General features: G+C 39.9%; 1 protein-coding gene across 2 annotated transcripts in view; it reads left to right on the forward strand.

Moving 5' to 3' along the window:
• Window positions 1-13,381, forward strand: part of TTLL5 (Tubulin tyrosine ligase-like 5) — a 129,169-nt gene extending 115,788 nt beyond the window's left edge. Inside the window, exons 5-6 of one of the 2 annotated variants that reach the window (XM_065222472.1) lie at window positions 9,822-10,035; window positions 10,098-13,379. In XM_065222472.1, the coding sequence (XP_065078544.1) occupies window positions 9,822-10,035; window positions 10,098-11,993 (2,110 nt within the window). In that variant the 3' untranslated portion in view covers window positions 11,994-13,379. Of the gene's footprint in view, window positions 1-9,821; window positions 10,036-10,097 lie in introns of both variants that reach the window. The other variant, XM_065222471.1, reaches the window with a different exon arrangement.
• The last annotated feature ends 5,446 nt before the right edge of the window (window positions 13,382-18,827 follow it).

Below are 18,827 nucleotides of genomic sequence, written 5' to 3' on the forward strand. Positions count from 1 at the left end.
TTACGTTACGCAATACATCCTGATTATAAACCCCCTCATCCCCCCCCCCCCCATCATGCGTTACGTAATTTGTGCACAAAGCCTTCTGCAAAGTTTGAACTGTATTTTTTTCAAAATTTCCCTGAACTTTAAAGAATTTTTAAGATTTTCTGCGAAGTTCCCTGAAAATTTGTGAAATTTCCTGAACTTCTGCGAATTTTCCTGAATTTCTACGATATTCACCGACCTATTTCAAGTCCCCTACCTATCGGTCCATCCATGGGCGTGATCAGAAATTTTGTGCCTCAGAAAATCTCGACGGCGCCGACTGGGATTGAACCCAGACCTTTTGGAGAGAGAGGCAGTCACGCTTACAACTACACCGCCCGCTAAGTCCATTGAGCCTCAACGAAGTAGCATGAAGTTAAAGTAAGTTGCCCGAACTTATCTGAAGTACTCTGAAATTAAAGAAAGTTCCCTCAACTTCTAAAAAGTTCCCCAAACTTGTAGAAAATTCGCTCCTGCAAACTTTTGTTAATTTCAACGAAGTTCTCTGAAGCTCTTCCCCGAATTTCAGTGAAGCTCCCTGAAGTTAAAGAACAGTACCTGACTTAATCGAAGTTCCCCGAATTTCTACGATATTATCCAAACTTTTGTAAAGGTCGCAACATTTCTAAAACATTGAATGCAGTTCTACAAAATTTTCTGAACTTCTGCAAAATTTGCTGATCTCCTGCCAAATTTCCTGCACTTTTAGATTTTGTTATATATTCTGCATAATTCCCTATTTAGTCCTTTTTCGAAGTTTCATGAAAATCTACGAAGTTTCTTGAAAATCTACAATGTTCCCTGATTTTTTACGAACTTCACCAATATCAAATGATGTCGTCTTAACTTCTACAAATTGCCCTTGATTTCTTAGAACGTCTGTAAATGCTCAATTTAATAAATCTCAGATATTGAAAACTTCCCCTAACTCTCAAATTAAGTAAGAAGCTTTGAAGACATGTGAAGACATTCCTTCGATCTCGTTGAAGATTTATTCAAATTATATCTGGCATCCCTGGCTCAATCTCAGCATAGGTTGTCACATCTGTGGAATTCTGATTCATCTAACTCATTTTTGTACGTTCTGCGGTCTTGTCAATAAAGATAACCAACTAGCTGATTCCATTAGCTATTGTTTGCTTCTCCCTTCAGCAAAAAAAATATCACCCGCAGTTTGTAGGCAAATCTTTAGTTGGCATTCATTGACTAATTCCGCTAATTTGAAAATCATACGACCATTCTATACTTAATATATATTTTAATCTAAACCGCAAAGGCGGCGATTTGAGACGGACCAATTTAGTACTAAGCCCATAAGAGCACTAGCACCTAGCACTGACAATATTTTTGTCGCTTTATATTTCAATAATACATGAAGCAAAGCGCCCAAGGCGAACCATAAAGGGAAACAAATGCTCCAAAGTGTTATATTGCAACAGATGGCTCTGTGGAAGTGAAATCAAAATTTCAGATCAAACAAAGCATTCCGAGCGAGATTCCGACTAGAAATTTTTACAGAAATATTAATATTTCTTACTACTACATATTTTCTGTTCACTAATTTTTGAACAAAGTTGCTTTTTTATCAACAAAACAACACATTTTCATACATTTCCTTTAATTTTAATACCACTTTTTCGTCTTCCGTTTGGAGGTATCTGAGAGTGATGCGCATGATTGAGATGAATACAAACGAATGTGCTGTCGCGTAGTGATGAATAGCACAAGCTCATTGTGTTGCAACCTGGGCTGTTCTTTGAGGTACTAGCATCTCATTTAGGACAATAATACCATAGAGGTAACTCTAACACTAGAAGGTCCCGAAGAAACGTGCTCAACTTTTTGGCTCAGCTCTGGTACTCTCTTCGGTCCCAAGCTAATCGATTTACCCCTCGAAACATAGGAAAATCCACTAACCCCTCATTTTATCTGTCAAACTTTCATAGCGAATCAAAACAAACATTGTGTAGTAGTAGAATTTCGACTAGAATGGGGTACGTTAATCGATTTGCTTGGGACCAATAGGCTAGTTAAGTAGTGAGCCAATTTAAAATCGTTAGTTTCGTATTGATTGTTGATAATAACAGTAGAGTAGAGGCACAAACGAAGTGACAGACTCAAAACTGAAATGTATGAAAAAATGACAATATGATACACTCTTTGCACACTGTCAAAAATCATTGCACACAAAATCAACTTTGTTCAAATCAAAACAAAAAACTAGCCCATCTGGTGGCTGATGGCACAAGCTTCTACGAAAATTCTATTACAGCGAACCACATTATTTTAATTGATTTCTTCGCCAGTTAGTCGTCTGTCACTTCGTTTGTGTTACAAGCCCATCGTGATCCGAGCTTGGATATGTGATTGTTGTGAGAAACTTGCTATCGCAATATAATGATGATTACATCGAAGATGATATCGTCCTCTTCACTCGGCTGATCATCAACGTCCGCGCTGGCTTCGATCATGCTGACACCTGTCTGTTATTGAGCCCTGGTGGTGAAGTTGATGGGAATCGATTAGTGCGATACCCTAATACAGTTTGTATGGTTATTTTGCTTAACGACATGTTCGGAGTATCATCTAAACCATATGTGGAATAGTTAATTAGGGTTATCGTTCGTTTATAGTATTTTTTATTGAAGTATCTTGTTAATTAGATATCTTTGCTAATAGCAAATTCGTCTATTATTCAGTTCCACCCAATGAGGTACAGAGAGAGGTGAAACAGATCGTGAAATATTGTTGTATTAGTATCGGTATTAGCAACCGGTGAAAACTAACGATTTTAAATTGGCTCACTACTTAACTAGCCTATTGGTCCCAAGCAAATCGATTAACGCACCCCATTCTAGTCCAAATTCTAGTACTACACAATTTTTGTTTCGCTATGAAAGTTTGACAGATAAAATGAGGGGTTCATGAATTTTCCTATGTTTCGAGGGGTGCATTGATTAGCTTGGGACCGAAGATAGTACCAGAGCTGAGCCAAAAAGTTATACTAGAACGGGATACGTTAATCGATTTGCTTGGGACCAATAGGCTAGTCAAATAGTGAGCCAATTATGCTGCCACACACAATAGTATTTTTTCAATGGATTTTGTTTCTGTGTAGACTATGAGCTAAACACCACACACCAAATTTCGTAAATTGTATCGGTATTTTTTTTTTTTGCTGAATTCATCCAGCTCATCTGAAAAGGTACGTAGATATTTTCCATCGTACTTTTCAGGTGTTTATTACGTATTTTGGGAATGAAATCCCGTTTAAGTGATGCATATAAAAACCAAGTGATTTTCACGTAAATTTTACCGGATCTACAGATGATAAAGGGTGTCCACGATGAAATTGCCACACACAAAATTGATTCGCAAAATTCGAGTTTTCATCCGATTGCCATCAAATTTTCAGGGATTGAGAAATAACTATTAAACTTCATTTTACCATTTTACTCGTATTTTATGTACAGTCCATACGCAAATGCCCGCACCTTGGCCTTAACCCCGGCCATAAGATTCTGCACAACCTGTGAATCAACCGTTTTTTGCATGTAAACCCATACTTTCTTCAGTTCCTCGACTGTTTTCACTACCTTAGGTCGTTTAAGAAGGTGCTGCTTCATAATCGCCCAGTACTTCTCGATGGGGCGGAGTTCCGGAGTGTTGGGAGGGTTGAACATTTTCGGCACGAAATTGACCTTATTGTCCGCATACCACTTCAGCACGTCTTTGGAGTAGTGGCATGAGGCCAAATCCAGCCAGAAGATTGTTGGGACGTTGTGGGCCTTCAGGAGAGGAAGCAGCCGCTTCTGGAGGCACTCTTTTATGTACACCTGTCCGTTCATCGTGTCCTGGGTCACGAAAGGTGCACTCCGCTTCCCGCACGTGCAGATGGCATGCCTAACCAGGAATTTCTTCGCAAATTTGGACATCTTCTGAGTGCGGACATGCTCCGGAACGCTGAACTTATCCTTGGCCGTGAAAAACAGGTTGCCGGGGATCTGTTTGAAGTCGGCCTTCACATATGTTTCGTCGTCCATGATGCAGCATTCAACTTTCGTCAGCATGTTGAGGTACAACTTCCTGGCACGGGTTTTGGCGGACTTGTTCTGCTTCTCGTCGCGATTAGGGGCCTTTTGTACCTTGAACGTTCGAAGCCCAGCCTTAGTTTTGGCCTTCTGGACAAAACTTCGGCTTAGGTGCAGCTTCTTAGCCACATCCCTAACGGAGGCGTTCGGATTTCGGTTGAAGGCCCCAACTACGCGGTTGTGATTTTTGGTGTTGTACGGAATACTTTTTCCTTCACTTCTGGGCTTCCGATCGGTGGTCAACCGTTCCTCGAACCGCTTAATCACTCGCGACACCGTGGAATTCGCGATTCCCAACGTTTTAGCGATGGAACGATGCGAGAGATCCTTGTTCTCGTGATGAATGCGCAAGATTTTATCACGCACGAGCTGTTCTTTCGACTCCATTTCCTCGAGTTTTGATCACAGGACTTTAAAACTTGCAGGATGTAAATAATGCACTATGAACTAAATCCACCCAAATTTTCATTAAATTCTACCCAACGGTTAAAAAGTTAGAGCAATTTCATAGTGTGGCAATTTCATCATGGACACCCTTTATTCAAATTGGCAATACTTAAAAGTTACGTGAATTTTCAAGTAAGTTTCACAGCGTTTTACAGTTTTGTTTATAATATTACGTTCAGACTACAGAGTTATAACAACAATCAATACGAAACCAACGATTTAAAATTGGCTCACTACTTGACTAGCCTATTTGTCCCAAGCAAATCGATTACGTACCCCATTCTAGTCAAAATGTTTGTTTTGATTCTCTATGAAAGTTTGACAGATAACATGAGGGGTTAGTGGATTTTCCTAGGTTTCGAGGGGTGAATCGATTAGCTTGGGACCGAAGATAGTACCAGAGCTGAGCCAAAAAGTTGAGCTCGTTTCTTCGGGACCTTCTGGTCTTATAGTACGTTCAGACTACAGAGTTATAACATGTTATAGCGCTATCTTGATGGTGGTTTCTGTGTTGCAATTAGTTGACAACTGTTATAACATGTTATAACTCTCCAGTCTGGACAGCATTTAAGTGAATTTGTGGTAAATTTCGATTTATTTTTTTCTTGAAGTATATGAAGCCCATTATTTTGAGAACGCATTTATTTTCAAAGTATTTTATTAAAATAAAATTTGTCTTTAATTGATGCACCATCTATTTCATGATTTCACTAGATCTACTGCCTGTTTTTTCCTCATCCTGGGGTGGAACTGCTTCTAGAAAGATTCACATTTTTTGGGAGCTCGGTATTTTCATTAAGATCACTGATTTATGTATAAGAGAATGAAAACCGAAAATTTATCATCGTTCTATTTTTTTTTTGGTTTTTTTTTTCAATATATATATTTGATTCTCACCATTTTTTTTAGCCATAAACTGATGATCTGGAAGCTTTTAAAAATCCCCCGTTTGCTGAAATAATCTTGTATCTCGTTATTTTAAATTATGAGTAGCCCAAATAATCTGATCCTGCATTCGCTTTTTCATTTCTGGAATAATAATACCGAGAATAAAACTTAAGATTATTTCTGGATTCCAATGAAAGTTAAACACTGGGCTGTCAGGCAATCACAAATCTTCTAACAATGGGAATGCCAATACTTTGTTCTGTCACCATCTTGAACTTGAGAGGTTACGCACAGAATATTTTCACACCATGAGATCACGGAAAATTTACGTGAATTTCACATAACCTTCACCAGCATGACACATGGACCCGACTAGTAAATCCAGTAAATTGCATAACTATGTCGTTGAATTTTACTGGGTGCATGAAAATTTTATTACACTCAAAAAATTCCACACGTCATTATCATGTGTTTCACACTTAATTCTGCGCTTATTGTGAAACACATCCATTTCATGTGTGAATCTTATGCTATGAACCATGCCTGAACACTATGGATTTGAATTGTGACACACTTGGATTCTATGTGCCTCATATGGTGATATCAATAGCTTTGCACTTCATAGTTCACTATTCTACTTTATCGACTTTTACTTTACCGACTCTAAAAATGAATCGACAAATATATAAACAAAACTGCCAGAGGCCAGAGCTTTCACATATCTTTTAAATGGGTCTGATTTGGGATTCGATCATGAACTGTTGGGTTGTGCTGCTACCAGAGTCTTCGTTCGATCCGAGGTTCGATCTCACTGTGCCACGGTTGTTCTCATATATGAGGTGGGTTGATAGGATAAAGTCACAACTCTTGTTTTCGATGTTTACCTTTCTGAGCAAGCCATTCACATCGTATTGAAATGCAAAACACTTTAAATCCATCTGTTTTGAACAGTAGCGTGATTCAATGTGCAATACACTTGAATAGATAGTGAAAGATTTTCAACATTTCAAAGTTTGAAACACTATAAATTAACGTGTATAACACATTGAACCAAGGTGAAATACACTTAAAGTAAATGTGATTCTACATTTAAAAAATCAAGTGTTTAAACACTTCGATCAAACATGTGAAATTTTTTGAGTGTAGATTCTTGTTTTTAAGAAGTCACCTGAATTTTCAGGTAAAATTTACGTTTGTCATTTGTTCAGTGTATATAGCTGGCATATATAACTTTTCTATATAGCTGGCCACCCTGATTAGGCCGTTTCTAGTCTCTTGCTTTTTTTTTTCAATATTGTTGCTACTCACCGAATCCTTCAATTTGTCCCTTTTGGGTTCAATCAATATTCCGTTGCTTCCTCCAGCTTGTACTTCAACGTCTTATTTATGACGGTACGTTCAGACTATAACTGATTTCATGTAATATAGGCTATCTTGCAATGAGCACTCATACATAGGATTTCCAGTGAAAACTAGATGTATGAGTGCTCATTGCAAGATAGCCTATATTACATGATATAAGCCATAGTCTGTACGGGGTATTAGCACAGACAAACAGACATAACACATTGAATATTTATCACTGTAAAACATCGTTGCCAAAACATTACCGCCATCTGTTGAATACTTTGTGGTGGGTAGTACGCTGAACAGATGGCGGTAGTGTGCAAACGTCAAACGCAAGGGAATTGGCTATGCGCGCCACAGGTGGCGGTACTACCAACAATCAATACGAAACTAACGATTTTAAATTGGCTCACCACTTTAGTAGCCTATTGGTCCCAAGCAAACGATTAACGTACCCTATTCTAGTTGAAATTCTATTACTACACTATGTTTGTTTTGATTCGCTATGAAAGTTTGACAGATAACATCAGGGGTGTGTGGATTCATGCAGAACATGCAGGGGTGAGTGAAATAGCTTGGGACTGCTTGGGACCGTTGTTCTGGTACTGAGTGAGCCAAAAATAACAATGATTTTCTTCGGGACCCAGTGGTCTTAGAGTTACCTCTTTGGTACTACCAACTACGATACTTTTAAATTGACCGTTAAATGCTTGTTCGATGAACAACTTGCGAGTGTTATGTCTGTTTGTCTGTGGTATTAGGTTCTTTATGCTTAGGTACTATTATAGATACTATAGATTCCATAGATAAGCAGAGGCACAAAAAGTTTTTTCGACAACCACGAAAACGAAATGCTATTACACACCCATTTTTAATTGTTGGAATTCAGCAATATTTTGCTGGATTTTGCCGAGCTGGAAGTTCAGCAATCCATCCAGCAAAATACTGTTTGCTGGACGACCAGCAATTAGGCCCAAAGTCAAACTGACAGCACTTTGCTGTAAAACCAGCAATGTATACAGATTATCCAGCATAACGTAATGTCAATGATTTTGCTGGAAGAACAGTAATTCTCAATTGTTTAAATTGTTTATAACATTCTTGATAGAATTTTAACTGAAAATTACTTTATTACACTGGTTACTGTATTATAATCGTACAAAACTTTATTATTCTCATATGAAGAGACAATTTTTGAACAAACGATAAAAAACTGGGCTTATTTTGAGCACATTCCATTGGCCATTCTATATTTTTCTTCAGATGAAAAGGCTATAAATAAAGAGAAAATAACCTTTTAAACTTAGTCAACTTAAAGTTAAATATACTTACTCCATGATTAAAATACCATTCATGTAATTCATGGGATGATTCAAAAGTTGTAAACTTCTTAACTCGAAAAATAATAAACTGCAGAGAAGTATGATTGGACTCCGGTCGACTTTGACGTTTCAACCAGATTGCTGTAAAATCCAGTATTTTTTATGGATTACTGGTTGTTCAGCAAGAAATGTTTTTGCTGGAAGCAGTTCAGCAATTAATTTTGCTGGAACTCGATTCAGATTTTTGGTGTGTAGTCAGGGTGGCTAGACCTACCGATTTTTGGGATGCCTACCCGAGCAAAGTCGGTTAACAAAATGAAAGCAAATCCATATTAAAGTTTGCAGTTCCTATCATAATGAAAACTCATTTTGATTTCAATTGTCGCAACATAAGTCTGACATCATACTGTGCTTTCATTATGCAGTCAAGACTTTTAAATCAAAGCAACTTAACTTGAAGTTCTGCTGTTAATTTCTTGTTTAAAATTTGATTTTAGTTTATCTGTCGTTGAACTAACGATTATTGTTTATTTGTTTTGTTTAACACATTTTAGGTCATTCGTGACTACTCTAATAAACAAATACCATAAACGAACTATATCCCGGATGGGTAAACTATTCCACAAATGGGTTGGATGATACCCCGAACACGTCGTTAAGCTCTCTTTTATGGTTATTTTTATTAGGGTAGCCCGAGCTGACATTTGAACTCAAATCTTTCAGCGTGAGAAGCATGGATGCTAACCATTTACAACAGGTCCGTATTCAGTCAAACATTATGAATGCAAAATCAGTAATCAAATTGATTATTCATTGATAGCAGAATTAGTTTTCCGTTTGATTCAACAGTGTAAAATTTTGCTCTCATTTTTGCTGTGTTAACCGTTAAGTCAACCAAAATAAGATCAAATGGAGTATTCAAAATAAGTTACATCATAACAGCAAATTCTGATTTCAATTTGATCTCTAACTTTGCTCGGGTACCGATTCACAGACGAAAGGTTCAAAACTACCGATTTTTTACTTTTCCTACCGAGAATCACAGATTTTTAATAATCTTGAAAAATGTGCAATAACTGTGTTTTGTTTTCCGTGTAGTCAGAATTAGCATAAGAATTATAAATAATACTGATTTCGACACGTTTAAAGCAGAAGAACTGAAGGACAGTGTATTGTTCTGGAGCAGAGTTCCCCCTCCCCCCGCTCACTTAGGTTTCAAGTATCAGCAAAGCCTTCCCGCATAAATGCAAATCATAACTTGACCTTACCAAAAATAGTAAAAAAAATGTATAGTCCCTGCTAAACTTTAACTAAAACGGTTATCGAACTTTACATGAACTTTTGTGTGTTAAAGTTTTAGCCTTATGTATTACGGAGGTTTTTTTTTGAAGTGAACCTTACAAATAATGGGTTGTTAAGAACCATTACCATTCAAAATTCTATGTTACTATATTAGAACCTTTTTACTTATGGTTTGAGAACTTTAATGGTAATGGTTATGGCAGTCTGTAAGGTCCATGGATGGTTTTGTATTCTCGGTCAACTATTTTCAACAGAAGACAATATTAAGGCAACCTATTTTCAACAGAAGACAATAAAAGCAAAAATCTTAAACCACCCCTAGTGTAAGAAAAGGATGCTTCACCAAACCCCTTAAACTCAGTTAAACATCCACTAATCAATCTCCCCCCGTTCACAGGTCATACGAACTGACCCGAAAGGATCGGCTCTACAAGAACATCGAACGGATGCAACACCTGCGCGGTTACAAACACTTTGACATTGTCCCGCAAACGTTCCTGCTGCCCCAGGACTACAAGGAACTCATCGCTGCCCACAACAAATGTCGCGGTCCGTGGATCGTGAAACCGGTTGCTTCCAGCCGGGGTCGTGGCATTTTCATAGTTAATTCGGTGAGTTATTTCAATGTGTTCCCAAGATCATCCTCGACCAACGCTGTGTTCTATCGTTTCAGCCGGATCAGATAGCTTCGTACGAGCAGGTGGTAGTCGCCAAGTACATCACCGATCCGCTCTGCATCGACGGGCACAAGTGCGACATTCGGCTGTACGTGGCAGTGACTTCGTTCGACCCGCTGATCATCTATCTCTACGAGGAAGGTTTGGTTCGACTGGCCACGGTAAAGTACGATCGAGGGGCGGAAAATCTTTGGAATCCCTGCATGCATCTGTGCAACTATAGCATCAACAAGTACCACACGGATTACATCAAGTCGAACAATGCAGGGGACGAAGATGTGGGCCACAAGTGGACATTGAGCGCCTTGCTGAGGCATTTGCGTAGCCAAGGGTGCAATACCGAACAGCTGATGTTGAACATCGAGGATCTGCTCATCAAGGCGATCTTCTCCTGCACGCAGCCGATTGTATCGGCGTGTCGGATGTTCGTTCCACACATCGGAAATTGCTTCGAACTGTATGGGTTTGATATTTTGATAGATGATACGTTGAAACCGTGGCTGCTGGAAATTAATCTTTCGCCTTCGCTTGGCTGTGATACTCCCCTAGATACGAAAGTAAAAGCTTGTTTGCTAACCGATTTGCTTACCATGGTCGGTATTCCGGCCATTAGTCCTCTGCAGAAAGCGTGCTACGATAGCAAAGGGCACAAGATTCGAAATCTTTCGACGCCCTACCGTAGAGTAAACTCGGCAGATTTTGTGCATAGCACTGGGTCGGGTGGGAAAAAGGATGGTTCCCAGCAGGGAGATACTGGCAAGAAGCTTCAAACGACTCTAAGCGCTCTGACGGCTGAAGAGCTGAAGATTATACGCTGTGCCCGGTCACAGTACGAACGACGTGGAGGATTCGTACGAATTTTCCCCACCAGCGATAGTATGACGCGTTACGCGGCCTTCATGGATCCCGTCACGGGTATTCCAACATCGGCCGTCACGTCCTCTGGTAGCGGTACGTATCTGATGATCATTCCGCACAACTACAATCAAATGCTGCACTCACAGATGTTCCCTCAGGGCAGTGATATGGAGAACCGAATTGTGCACCGTATCCAAAAGTACGAACGTGCACTGGAGAGTACGCTTCCGATAACGATCGGCCCGAAGCACACGGCCCCAAAATGTGTCGACGAGGCCAAGCGGCTGAGGTTGCAGATAAGGAAGCTTATCGAAAATGGTCACGAATTGAGTATACTGCAAGCGAGGCGTGCCTTTGGCCTATATCTTGAGTGCATTCTGAAACGACTTTCATCGGAACCGAAGCACAGCCACGAGGAGTTGGTAATGAAGTTTTTGTACCGTGTGGGAGCGCACATGAAAACTCCCTTCTTCTTCCGAAATTTTGGAAACAAAGCCCTAGGCAAGGATCGGGGTGCGATGGTTGCCAAGCAACTGGGTGACTATCTGCATCTGTACAATAAGGAAACGGAGGCCTTCGTCGATACCTTCGATATGGTCGGTATGGTTCCGATCAAACTGTTCGACGATTTCCTGATGCAGGCCAGTGAAGCGGATGTGGAATCGGTGCTAACGCTGCACACGAACCTAACCCAATCGATGCCATTCCTGTACAGTGGATGTTCGTCCAGCGTTCCACCGGCACCGCCCATTCCGGTGGGGGCGCACGGCTTTCTCAAGGCACTGCCCTGTATGGCTCCCGGAGGTGCCAACAAGGAACTTATTCGGCTGGATCCGTACTACAAGAGCAACGAAGCCCGAAGTAGCCGGACCGGGTTAACCACACCCTTTGGTGGCGGTGGTGGCGCTGGGGGACGGTCGGAGTTGCGAGGCGACAAGAGCATGCGGTTGTCGCCGATGAAGAAGAAACCACCGGTCGGAAATATGGTTAAATCCTCGCGGGAGAGGGATCAGCGGTCGAATTGGCTCTACTAGGATGCGTGCTAAATTGTGTTTTCTGTTTTGCTGTATGGAAATTATTGTTCTCATTATTTTTTAGTTGTTATTCTAAAGGTGCTCGTTTTGGTACTTTTTCGTTGTTGTCTGGATGGAATATTGTGCGCATAAAGTATTTGGTGTGAATTTCTGGGGTGTTCAAGTTGTTTATTCATCAAAGATAACAAAACAGATTCAGCACAAAGAAATTTAAAATTATAACTTTGTTCGTTATAAATTAGCTTCGATCGAATACGGGATGCTAGTAGGATGCTTTTCGGGGTACTTCGGCAATGGTTAAGTTTGATCAATCCCGCTCTTCATGTTTCTCAACGTTCCTTGAAGCTCACCTTAGGTCCAGGAACATCAGTTAGAAGTCGACCGGAAGCGGCAGTTCTGTCTGTGGGATCTTTTCATTCCATCATCCTCTTTGACAACCAACTGTGGAGGTGAAACTTGTTGGTTTGGTTATGCCTCTGCAGTGCGTACGGTGGGTGACTAATTTTTAATCAAACTAGAGTTGCTAACTATTTTGCTTTTGTAAATATTCCTACCAGCTAATTAGCATTTACACAGATACATATCATATCATCGCAATCTAATACCTACGCATTTGTTTTACATTTAAAATCCGATTCAAAGTAAATTTGGACGCATTCAAGTGATCATAACTCAAGAATTAAACAACATACAAAAGGGTATTTATTCAGCTTTGAAACGATATATAACAAGTTATTACATTTCACGGTTTCAAACGAACTGTCACACTTTACTTGTGATCGATGCCATCATGATCTGCACAGTCGCTGGTGACACTGTACCGGTGAACTTATTCCACTTTAAACGCATTTGCTGTGCGTCACTGTAACTTCATTACCGCATCCTCGAAGTTTTCGCTTGACAATTGCCCAATATTTTTCGATCGGTCTGAACTAAGGGCAATTCAGAGGATTAATCTCTTTGGCGACGAAATTAACATTGTTTGCAGCATACCATTCTAGTACCTCCTTAGAGTAGTGGCAGCTGGCTAGATCCGGCCAAAACATAACGTTGGGCTTGTGTAAATTTATACCTGGAAGGGACATCCCCACGACCAATTGCCAGGTAAAATTATCGTCCGGGGATTTGTTTATAATCCATTTTGACATATGTTCCGTCATCCATTAAAATACAACCATCAAATTTCGTCAAAACTCGTTCGTATATTAATCGTGCTCGCTTTTTGGCCACTAAATTTTGTTTCAGGGAGCGATTCGGATGTTTACTGGCACAAAAAGACTTATATCCTTCTCTTGAAAGGATGTTACGCACGGTGGAAAAGTTGGAATTGTATTTCTTTGCCAAATCACGTATGGAGACACCTGGGCTGCTTTTCACGTACCTCAACACCTTTCTCCTCAGCTCTTTGTCCCTAGTGCCACTTGTAACGTTTGATTACAAAACTCACCGTTGGCTTTGGGAATTTTAACACTTTTGCTATTTTTGAGGCAGACCACGAAGGGTTCTCTAGATGTTTGTGCACAATTAATTTTCTTTTCGCAAGTTCCATGATCCGTAATTTCGAAAAACTTTCCACCAATTTCTTCGTCAATGAAACATCAACAAATGCCTGTCAAACGTTTTTTGTTCCAACCACCAGGGACGCGGTGGCGTATTAAACCGTGCGTCCAGATTTACTTTGAATCGAGCTAATTGAATGTAACAACGGTGTGCGCTTTCTGTTTTCTCGTACCAACTGTGTTGTTTTACTACGTGCAATCCAAACATGCTCTTACGAAGAAAATAGCGCTGCACTTGATTTTTGTATTAGAATTTGTCAAACTTGAAAGCAACCCTAGAAGTCACATCAAATATTTAAAAAAAAACTGTCCTGTTCGTCCATTGCATAATTTACGAATACTTACATACATAACTTTAGTCGAGACTTTAGTTATCTATTAGACAAAAAAGTTTGCTTTATGCTTTATTTATGTAATTTGAGTTAATTGCTTTTTCTTTACTTATATATGTTGCTGCATCCCATATAAATTCCGATTCAAGTAGAACAGACGAAGCGGAAAATAAGTGATCAGTATTAATTCTCCTCTTCTAGCGTTTAAGTAATTGGACAGCTTGAAAACAAAGGCAAAAAATTAACCATGTGAGAATGCACTTATTTTCTAGTCATTTCTTCTAGTGATAGAAATGTGTAGCATCAAATTGAGGAAACGATAAATATAACATTTAAATCAGCAATTTTGAATCCAAAGAATGCTCTGATGCTTCAACAGAAACGAATGAATCAGAAGACAAACAAACAAAAACCGGAAATAAGTGCTTTTTCTCTCCTTCGCTTGGTTGAAATGCCAGGGTTTTACACGATTTAGATTAGAAATAGACAACTACTAACTAACCCACTAAGCCAGAATATAATACAAAACAGAGAAACAATCGTCACAACCAACTGTGTGAAACGCGCAAATTTACCAAGAACCTTTAACAATACTTGAAATGCACAACATAAAAAAGATTTAAAAAAAAAAGAAAAAAAAAAGAAATCGACACCACTTACTACCGTAGGCCAAAGATTTGGTTTTAGAGAGTAAAAACGTTGAATTATTTTAAGAACCGTGTGCGCAAGGGAAAGGTTAGTTGTTACTTGGAAAATAAAAATCGAATCTAGTCACAAAGTAGCGATTTTATGCAATAACAAAAAAAAACGAAATGCGTTGAAACAAAAAAAAAACAAATCTGAACCGTCAATAATCACTTATTTTCGTTTAACTGTGAGATCCTGCCAGAAATTAAAAAAAAACATAAATTACAAATGATGTTTATTCTGCAAATGAAAATGATAGCGTCGCCGTCAAAGTTTTAAGATTAACAAACACATAACAATATCAATCCGAAGCATATATTTTTGATAGTAGCAGTTGCAGATTTCCAAATACAAACAGTTTCAAAGGTAATCGTAAATATTTATTGAATCGCATAACTTTTAAAAGCTTACATACACATTCATACATATTAAACAGACAAGCGGATTTCACACCTTTCCTCGGCAGTTACAGAAATTATATAAATGCACAGACCGCTTATATTTGCTAAATAGGAACGCTTGGAAAAGCACAAAAAAAAAAAAAAAAGTTCACAAAAATAGAACTTGCACAAGAAAGTAAATCTGACAAAACCATTGAAGCACAAATATAAACTCGAACCGTTCACTTGTTACAGCCTTCGTCCAGCAGAAAATGTCGTTGAAATGTTCTAAAATAGCAATACTCGATAAGCTCTTTCATATAGGTTGCTTTTTAATCGTCGGTGAAGCTTGCAGCAAGCGAAAACAAATACAAATCAACCCGTTTCGCGGCTGGATTTTAAATCGGTTCCGAAATTACCAACTACTACACAGCAATCAGAGTTTTAGCGAACAAGAGCTTCGTAGTGAAACAGAATAAATAAATTAGTTAAAATTTTATTGTATTGTTGATTTCGTTTTTATCGCTGATATTTTGTTCTTCTCGCGCTTTTTGTGTAATGGGAAACTGACGAGGCTCAATCCCAAACACTTTGGTTTGGTTCTTGCTACTAAATACAAACGCTGTTATATCATCTCCACTAATACGGCTACTGATTAAAAACTTCCGCTTGATACTACTCACTCAGACACAGTGCAAACATGAATTTGAATTTACACGAAAAGAATCCACGGCTTTACAATATGGACTTTGCGTGGTACTTATAAAGAAAAATATGTCGTCAATACTCGATTTCAAGTGAAAACCAATTTCAATAAAATTTACTAATCTGAAAGTTGGGGCCAACGCTGATCGTTTCCTAATATCACAGCCTACTTTGGGTCATCATTCATTCATTTAATCCAGTGGTGCTCATTCAACGACCCGCGCGGGCCACATGCGGCCCGCCGAGTGAGTTTGTGCGGGCGGTCTGTGGAATGTATGCCCGCAAACTGACCGAACATTTCAAAGATGCTTAATGTGTTTTGAAATTTCATGATTCATTGCTTCCGATGGTATACATAAACATAGAGGTAACTCTAAGACTAGTAGGTCCCGAAGAAACGTGCTCAACTTTTTGGCTCAGCTCTGGTACGCTCTTCGGTCCCAAGCTAATCGATTCACCCCTCGAAACAAAGGAAAATCCTCTAACCCCTCATTTTATCTGTCAAACTTTCGTAGCGAATCAAAACAAACATAGTGTAGTACTAGAATTTCGACTAGAATGGGGTACGTTAATCATTTGCTTGGGACCAATAGGCTAGTCAAGTAGTGAGCCAATTTAAAATCGTTAGTTTCGTATTGAAATAATGTGTAATTAGACACTATTATACATTTATTCAACGTAACCTGCTATTGACGTCACCGTTTTTATTTCGGTACCAGTGTCATTTGAACCATCTCTAGACGACTGCCGGTTCGATTTTCGTCGGGCTGATTATAGTTCGATGAATGATGCGCTATTATCAATCGATTGGCAATTTTTGGATTCTGATCAGGATCTGGACGGAGATACGTCAAGTCATCGAAACTCACGTGCCTCTTCAGCGCCCTCCACTGAAGCCTCCTTGGACGAACTGGAGCCTCCGCCAGTTGAAGCGCCGTAGGCGATCTGCACTTCGAACGTATAGTCGGAGTCGTTCGCAGCACTCCAAACATCGCTTTGTAATGGCCAGTAACAAGTACACACGGTATAACCAACAATCAATACGAAACTAACGATTTGAAATTGGCTCACTACTTGACTAGCCTATTGGTCCCAAGCAAACGATTAACGTTCCCCATTCTAGTCAAGATTCTAGTACTACGCAATGTTTGTTTTGATTCGCTATGAAAGTTTGACAGATAAAATGAGGGATGAGTGGATTTTCCTATGTTTCGAGGGGTGAATCGACAAGCTTTGGACCGAAGAGAGTACCAGAGCTGAGCCAAAAAGTTGAGCACGTTATTTCGGGACCTTCTAGTCTTAGAGTTACCTCTATGGTATAACCGTCTATTGTATGCCCGATACGTTGATCGTACGCAGAGAAATTTACGTCTACATCCCAAACAGTTCTGGTCTTTTGTTCGTACTAAACGCAAAGAAGATGGATTGCCAACGTCCATGTATTTCGGCGACCAATTTGCTAGCACAGCCTCTAGTAAATGTGAGATCTTTGCTGAACACTTCAAGAATGTCTTCTCAAATACGCCTGCTACGCCATCGCAGATAGAGGCTGCTGTTCGTGATACGCCGCTAGACAGCATCGACTTTGGAATTTTCCAGATCAGCGAGGAGCATGTCGAAAATGCATTACGTAAGCTCAAACATTCCGTGTCACCCGGTCCTGATGGGATTCCTTCATCTGTGTTGAAAAACTGCTCGAGTTCTCTGATGACACCGTTAGTAAAACTGTTCAATCTCTCGTTCCAACAGCAAAAATTTCCTGCTGGATGGAAAACTTCGTTTCTGTGACCGATTCACAAAAAGGGTGACAAATGTAACGTCGTCAACTACCGTGGAATAACGTCCTTGAGCGCTTGCTCTAAGGTTTTTGAAATAATTGTAAACAACGCTCTCTTTGAAGCCACCAAAAACTACATTTCATGTGCCCAGCATGGATTCTACCCGAAACGATCTGTTACTACTAACCTCACTCAGTTCACCTCACTTTGCATACGCTCTATGGACGCTGGTTCACAAGTGGACGCCGTATACACGGACTTCAAGCCTGCATTCGATCGTGTGAATCATGTTATCCTGTTGCAAAAACTCGAGAAGCTGGGGGTATCTTCCGCGCTTGTTAGCTGTTTTAGATCATATCTGTCTGAAAGATCCGTGAGAGTAAGGATTGGTTCGTCACATTCGGAGCCGTTTATGATTCCTTCTGGTGTACCGCAAGGGAGTAATCTTGGACAGCTGCTCTTCTCATTATTCATCAATGACATTGCCTTTGTGTTGCCACGTAGACAGCGAATATTCTATGCCGACGATGTTAAGATCTTTATGATCATCACGTGCACTGAGGATTGCCTGGAGTTGCAGAGGTTATTAGATTTGTTCGAGGACTGGAGCAAGCGAAACCTACTCGATTTATGCATAGCCAAATGCAACACAATATCATTCAGCAGGAAGCGGCAACCAATCAATTTCAACTACAGCATGTGTGGACAAACTCTCGAGCGCTTGTATCAGGTTAGGGATCTCGGTGTGATATTGGACCGCGAACTCACTTTCCGACCGCATTACGAAGACGTGATTGCAAAAGCCAATAAACAGCTCGGCTTCATGTTTAAGCTTGCTGATGGATTTCGTGATCCTCTCTGCCTGAAGTCCCTTTTCTGTGCACTGGTTCGATCTATTTTGGAATCTTCCGTGCTGGTATGGTGCCCGTACAACAGAAACTGGATTGACCGTATCGAGGCGGTGCAGAAAAAAATTGTGCGCCTCGCTCTTCGCCACTTACCCTGGCGTGATTCGTCAAATCTTCCTCAATATGAACATCGTTGTATGCTGTTAGGCATCGATACTCTGGAGAAGCGAAGATCCAATTTGCAAGCCATCTTCGTCGCTAAGGTAATGAAATCGATGTCCCAGATATTCTTGCTGAATTGCACGTATATGCGCCGCAAAGACCTTTGAGGCAACGTAATTTCCTGCACCTTGCTACCCGGAACAGCCGTTATGGTCAACACGATCCTATCAGGATAATGTCTTCTCGGTTTAACGATGTTAGTGGACAATTTGACTTCAATGTTTCTGCTGCCACTTTTCAACGCCGCCTCAATGCACAGCGGTGAGTATCTGTCCAATCACAGCTTCTTCGAAAGTGTGTATTACCTGCTGTTTTTTTTTATT

Source organism: Ochlerotatus camptorhynchus, unplaced genomic scaffold (genome assembly GCF_037179485.1).
Source record: "Ochlerotatus camptorhynchus isolate MF236.1 unplaced genomic scaffold, CSIRO-AGI_Acam_v1.1 ptg000170l, whole genome shotgun sequence".
NCBI classification, from domain to species: Eukaryota; Metazoa; Arthropoda; class Insecta; order Diptera; family Culicidae; genus Ochlerotatus; species Ochlerotatus camptorhynchus.